This window comes from Artibeus jamaicensis, unplaced genomic scaffold, assembly GCF_021234435.1.
Source record: "Artibeus jamaicensis isolate MK-2021 breed Jamaican fruit bat unplaced genomic scaffold, CSHL_Jam_final scaffold_1964, whole genome shotgun sequence".
Classification (NCBI taxonomy): domain Eukaryota; kingdom Metazoa; phylum Chordata; class Mammalia; order Chiroptera; family Phyllostomidae; genus Artibeus; species Artibeus jamaicensis.
The window spans coordinates 60,502,540-60,509,578 of NW_026522030.1; the positions used below are offsets into that span (position 1 = coordinate 60,502,540).

The following is a 7,039-nucleotide window of genomic DNA, read 5'->3' on the forward strand; positions in this document are numbered from 1 at the left end:
CTGCTCCGCTGCTGGCCTCGCTCCTCGTACCAGTCCAGCTGAGTATCTAGTTGTCCTTTGGACTCCGTATTGTCGATTTTCCGTGTGGCTTGGTTGTGACTGCTGTTAAAAATAGTTGTTCTTAGATTTGGTTGTGCACAGAGGCAAGGTGGTTCCTCCACCTACGTCTCCATCTTGGCGGAAGTCTTGGTTAGTGGTCTTAAAGCAAAAAGAAAATCAGTTTGAATCCAGAGAGCCTATGTATGAGATGTGGCCTGGATACTTCTCAAGGAAAGGCTAGACATTTTTTTTTCACTAGTTACACTAAGTGAAATTCAGCCTACCCAGGTACATACTTGAAAACTTTTGATGGGTGACATGAGCTATTTGTGGAAAGCAATCACATCCTTTGCATCTCCAGTAGCGCGAATTGCATAGTAAATAAATAATTGGTATTTAATACTTTATTCACTGGCTAATGGGTTGAAACCTGAAACTACTGGCCATGAAAAGCCTACTGAGAAGGTACTACTATGAGAAGCATAGCAGGAGGATCATTAGGTTCTAAAACATTCACTTATTCCAAAAAACCAAATATATAAAGGCATTCTGTACTATTCATTTCCTGAATTTTTGCCAACCTCTATGATTTTCTTCTAATTCAAGCAACTATCAACTCCAGGAAATGACAGTTAATTTACTGTCACTTGCAACTGTTTTTTTAGCCCTACTTGCACCCAAGTTTTCAGGAGCACACACTATTGTCCTTAGACTTGGTTGTAAATTTTGTTAAGGATTTTGTGATTCGGTAGCTGGGATGACTCAGATGAAACTCACTTTTAAAGAGATGACTCAGTGACGTTAAAAAATGTGTTAACTGGAAAAATAACTTTTTGGCAAGAATATTCCCTTTTTGAACTGCTGTATGACATCAGTTGACAGTATTGCTGTCTGTGACCCATTCTTATATCTGTTCTGGTGCTGTTGGTGCTTTTCATGGTTACAGTATACAATATACAATAATTCATTAGCTCAGACAGGCTGGTTCTGGACTCAGGATGACTTCTGAAGGGAATTGGCTGAAGCTTACTTGTTCTTGTCACCCAAAGAAATAAATTCCTAAGCAAGATAACATCTTTAATAAGACTTCTGGAGTTATTTTTGATGGTTAGACCAAAAATCATTATTATGAGATCATTATCTGTATCTTTCCAGTTATTGGCTGTGTGATCTTAATACCTTTGTCTATAAAAGTGATAATAATAGTACCTACTTGGTGTTTCAACCCCTTCATTCATTAAACGATGCTACTAGTAGAGCCTACATCATGAAATGCAAGTGATAATGGGTAAATACCCATACGGTTCTTAAGTAGTACCTGGACTATACAATTCTGCCAATGTTTAGCTATTTTTTTTATTTTTTATTTTATTTATTTATTTAGTTATTTTTCAAGTACAGTTTTCTTTTGTCAATTTCTCCCATCCCAACCCCCTCTCCACCCCGTCTCCCCACCTCCCTCCCATCCCCCCCAGACCTCATCCCTGTGTCTTTCATACTTGTTCTTCAAAATACCTCCCCGTTTTTGAAAATTATTATTAGCAATATGTTTGCTGTTATTTGCTAGTTATGTAAAACATTATTTCTGGTCCTTGTTTAACCATAAGAGGAGAAGTTTGGTCTGGACAACTATTACTTATGATGACTTGAATCAAATTTATGCATTTAACAAGAGCATAAATATTCTAAAATAGACATTTCCCTAATGTAGACTTTCTTGGATTAATTAAATCTCTCCCCATTTTTCTAGTTCTTATGTTAAGAATCTGAATTGCACCTACAACTTGTGCCAAGCATTATTATCATATATGGAAGCACCAACTGTATGCTGAAAAATGCACCAAAATGAAAATTGCCATGATTTTGTTTTAGTCCTGGTTATTTTTCTAATTTCTTAACTTGTTTTTCCTCAGTGTCTTTACCCTTAACTTTGGTAATAAAAACTAGCTTGATGCTTTTGGGGGTGGTTCAGGTAAACTGTATGCTTGCTTTGAGCAAATCTTATTTTAATGTAACCAGCATGCATTCCTTCTTCTGGTATTAGCTCCTGGTATCCTCCTTTGGGCTTAACATCTTTACCGTGAGGTACATTAAAAAAAATAGCCCTACTTCTTCTTTTTTTGGTTACTGAATTTCAAGAAATGGATCCCTGGAATTATATACTTGAGCAGACATAGGAAGACCAAATGGTTCTTCCACCACCAGGAACCATCGAAGAGATACTGTTATTAGTACCTGTTATGCAATCATGGCACCATTTTGTTCCTTCCCTTTATCTCTGGATCTTGCTTTGTTCCTGTCAGCAATGCCATATTCCCCACCCCAGCCTCCTTTTCTGTTTGTCTAAATTAGCCAGAGTTGGTTTTGGTGATTGAGGTAACAATTTCCAATTTGTACCGTGTTCTCAAATACACTGCAAGTTGGGGAGAAAGCTGTGGTGCCAGGAATTTGTTGGGTTTAGGCTTGTAAAAGTCACTGTGCTGGTCATAGATGAGGTTTCTCCGACAATGAAAATGTTTGGCTTCTTAGCTGTGGAATTTCATTCTATGAGTGCAACATGTTTTTGGGATAAATAGAATATTAAAGATGGAAGGCCTGTGAGCAAACTAAAAGTATTTACATATAGGATGTACCCTACCAGCTGCATATCAGTGATTAAGATATTCTCTTGTGCTGTCCTGTTAGATCAAGACAGTACAGAGGAAATATGTTGAAGAAAGGGATTGAAATGTAGTGAGAGTGTGGCCACATCAGTGTTAATGGAGGAGATAAATTTTCCTTCGTGATGAGGAAAAAGCATCAGGAAATACTATATTGAGTTCTTTTTTCCTTTTCCCCTAGCCTCCAATTTAAGCTGTAGAAGAGTAGGTAGGGCAGATACTCATTCATTTTCAATTAAGAGCAAGTGCAAAGATAGGAAATCATCTCTGAGCTGTCTATAATACTGGCCCCAAACCTTGTAATTCCATCAAATTGTTTTTTGTATTTTTAAAAACTTGCTGCTCTATTTCATTCATATTATTTTATTTTTTAATTGTTTTATTGTCGTTCAAGCATAGTTGTCTGCATTTACCCCCGCCAATCCCCAACCCCCACCCATCTTTACCTCCTTCCTCTGATTCCACCCCCGCTTGGTTTTGTTCCTGAGTTCTTTATAGTTATTCCTGAAAACCTTTCCTTCCTTTCCCCCCATTATTCTCTCCCACCTCCCCTCTGGTACTGTCAGATTGTTCTTAATTTCAATGTCCCTGGTTATATTTTGCTTGCTTGTTTGTTTTGTTGATTAGGTTCCACATATAAGTGAGACCATATGGTATTGGTCTTTCACCACCTGGCTTATTTCACTTAGCGTGATGCTCTCCAGTTCCATTCATGCTGTTGCAAAGGGTATTATTTTAAACCACTTTATTAAGGCATGATGACCTTATAAAATTTGACATATTTAAAGTATACAACTTGCTGTGTTTGGGATAAGTATAAACCCATGAAACCACCACCATCATCAAGGCTGTAAAAATATCCATCACTGCCCAAAGTTTCCTCTGGCATACAGTATTGTTAGGTATAGACATGATCTGCAAAACTTCTTTATTTTACATAACTGAAACTTTGTATTTTTAACTATCACCTTTCTTTTTCACCTCCCATAGGTGGCCGGCAACCACAATTCTACTTTCTGCTGCTATTAGTTTGGCCATTTTAGATCCCAAATATAAGTGAAACTATGCAGTATTTTGTCTTTTTGTGTCTATTTTATTTCACTTAGCATAATGACCTCCAGGTACATTCATGTTGCTGCAAATGGCAGTATTTTCTCTTTTTTAAGGCTGAATAATCCATTGTAGTCATGTAATACCACATTTTCTCTCTCCATTCACCTAATGATGGTTATTTAGGTTTTCGTATCTTGGCTATTTTGAATAATGCCACAATGAAGATAATGAACATGTAAGTATAGATGTCTCTGAGATACTGATTTCAATTTCTTTGGATAAATACCAGAAGTGTGATTGCTAGATCATACTTCTCCCCACCCCACACACATAAAAATTCTTAGTTTATTAATTCTCTCATGAAAAATATGCAGTTACCACTGATAAAGTCTCTGAAAAAGTTTTACTACTTCTGTTGTTCAATCTGCAGCTCACTTTTTGTCCACACCAACTTTGGCCTTTGTAGTCCTCCTGACTTTCTTCATTATGTTTTTGTGTTGTTTTTTTTTTGCTGTTTTCTTCTTCTCATATGGGCCATGAATTGTGAGTCTATGTGTAGGTCCATCTTTCTCTATGTAATCCAAAGAATAACAAGTCACACCAAAGCCAGTTGTCTTGTCACCACCAAAATGGTTTCTGAATCTAAACGCAAAGATGACATCTGGTGTGGCTTTACACATATTGGCCAGTTTTTCACAAATTTCTGTCTTAAACACTGTTGCTTTCTCAGGGTGAAAGTTGGCAATGACCATTTTTCTTTTCCTATGAAGCAGTTTGTTGGTTGTGACCATCCTGGTCTGGAAAGTTACTGTGTCATTCATGGTGGTGGGTGAGCTTTAAGCAGCCAGGGTGGGAAAGAGAATAGGATGGTTTTATCTTTACTTTTTAAAGGATCCTCCATATAGTTTTGCATAATGGCTGTACTAGTCTGTATACCCAGTAATATATATCAATTTTCCCTTTTTTCTCTCCTTCTTGCCAAGATTTGTTATTTTTTCCTTTTAAATGATAGACATCTTAATATGAGTGAGAGTATATCTCATTGTGGTTTAAGTTTGCATTTCTCTGATGATTAGTGATGTTGAGCACTGTTTCATTGTACCTGTTGGCCATTTGTATGTCATCTTTGGAAAAATATCTATTTAAGCCCTTTGACCATTCTTTATCAGGTTTTTAAAAATATTGAGTTGTATGAGTTCCTTATGTATTTTGGAGAGTAACCCCTTATTTGATATATGGTTTTTCTTTTTTTTAAAATTTTATTTAGTTATTTTTCAAGTACAGTTTTTTGTCTATTTCTCTCATCCCAGCACCCCCCCCGTGCTCCTCACCTCCCTCCCATTTCCACCCCCCTTAGTTCTCGTCCCTGTGTCCTTCCTATTTGTCAAATCCCTCCCCCTTTTCCCCCTTTAAGTCCTTTCCCTCTCCCCTCTGGTTTTTCATATTTATGGATAGATCAGTGAGTATAGAAATATTTTCTACCATTGTGCCTCCATTGTGTTTATGAATTTCTGTTAGTGTGATGTAATTACATTTGTTTGTTTTTACTTTTGTTGTCTATGCTTTTGGTCTCATAGCAAAAAAAAAACCCCAAAAAACCAAAAACATTGCCAAGACCAATGTCAAGAAATGCTTTCCTTATCTTTTCTTCTAAGAACTTTATAATTTTAAGTTCTACCTTTAATCTTTTATTGTGAGTTGATTTTGTGTATGTTATAAGGGTACATTTTTATTCTTTTGCATGTGAATATTCAGTTTTCCCAGCGCCATTTATTAAAGAAGATATCTCTTCTGTAGATGGTTGCCAAAATTGGTGTTTCTATGTAGTGTTGAGGGTTGAAACCTCTTTTCCCACCATCTGGCTGATATCATTCTTCAAATTGTGCATAAAAGTCTGCTAGGTGTCTAGGGTTTAATACTAATTGCTACCTGAGATGAGAGAAGAAAGTGTTTCTTTTTAGGGACCAAGTTGTTACTTACAATCTTAAAATGGTACTCATTTATAGGTTGCTAGTCTCTTTCGCCATTGTTTCATAAATAAATTGTTCCCAGGATGGAGATGGGGTGGGAATGCATAATCATGTACCATATGTCTTTTTCCAAAGCACACTTTAAAACTTGCATCTCAAAGGATATTAAAAGGAAAGTATATTAAAATTGGTAGTGGTTTTTATGTATTTATTTTCATGAGTGCTATTATGCACAAGTAATAATCAATGATGTTTTAGCAAACATGGGACAGAAATAGATTCATAAAGAGATAAAGAAAGAGCTATAAAGCTAGAAAAATATAAAATTCACCAGTATACACAGAGGAAACTACTGAGTTAACACATGTTTTTGAAAATGGGAAATTAAAACTTCTGTAAAATAGAACAAAACTTCCAAAAATAGAGCTAATAGAAGTTCTACATCAGTGAAATTTATTTAGTTTATCTGATCTAATAGTGTCTTAGAAGTAAAGTTATAGTCTGTAGAACTCATATCTTGAGTAACATCAAGGGCTCAGTAGGTATTCAGTCATCTAAGTTGATGATGATGATTCAGCCACATTAGTGATTACTCACCTTACTTACAGTTGGAAATGACCATACATACCATCAACCTTCATTTTCACTTTTCTGGGCTATGCTAAATTGTTACAAATAATATTCACCTTGTACTGGAATCAGTCTAAAACAGATACATTTTATACTTTATTTATGTTTTGCAGCCAAAATAACATGAGGATGTCATTTTTAAGTCAATCTTATCCATAGGTAAAACCTACAGCAAATTGGAGAGCAAATTTCTCACAAGGAATCAATATTTTAATTAAGTGTATTCATGCTATTTTCACTACTATTTATTGACTATATTATACATGTTGAGACCATCTTTTTCAAAGCTTCTGAAATACAGTTTTGAGACACTTCCTGAGTTAGAAAGTCTTACCTGATCCTGCTCTGCTCAGCCCTATCTTATCCTGTCCAGCCTCCCTGACCCTTTCCAACTCTGGGCTAAATAAGGGAAGATAAGTTAATTCAGAATTTCCATCCCTGGAAGCTACCAGCCTACATATTTCCACAACTGGTTTACTAAGAAGCAAAAAAAAAATTATAGAGCGTATATGTCAGAATAATTGTTCCACTTCTAGAAGAATGCTTCGAGGTTTCCCTGAGTAACTTAATTTTAAGTGAGGCAGATCAGAAGGGGGCTGGATGTGTTCTCAGCTCCCCTTCAGAAAGGAAAAGGAAAACGGTCTCCTTTCAACAAACTCTTGGAAGGCTTCCTGATGCCCTGTATTA

General features: G+C 36.1%; 1 protein-coding gene across 2 annotated transcripts; it reads right to left on the reverse strand.

The window, feature by feature from the left end:
* Nucleotides 1-2,876: 2,876 nt before the first annotated feature.
* On the reverse strand, nucleotides 2,877-4,573 carry LOC119045139 (40S ribosomal protein S24-like). 2 transcript variants are annotated; one of them, XM_053656486.1, is made up of 2 exons: nucleotides 4,201-4,573; nucleotides 2,877-2,881 (listed from the first exon to the last, which is right to left on the reverse strand). In XM_053656486.1, exons 1-2 carry the CDS (start codon nucleotides 4,571-4,573, stop codon nucleotides 2,877-2,879), a joined length of 378 nt encoding a protein of 125 aa, XP_053512461.1. The 2 variants fall into 2 exon arrangements, with proteins under 2 accessions (XP_053512461.1, XP_036995674.2); XM_037139779.2 differs by lacking the exon at nucleotides 2,877-2,881 and having other exon boundaries at nucleotides 4,184-4,573.
* Between the last annotated feature and the right edge of the window lie 2,466 nt (nucleotides 4,574-7,039).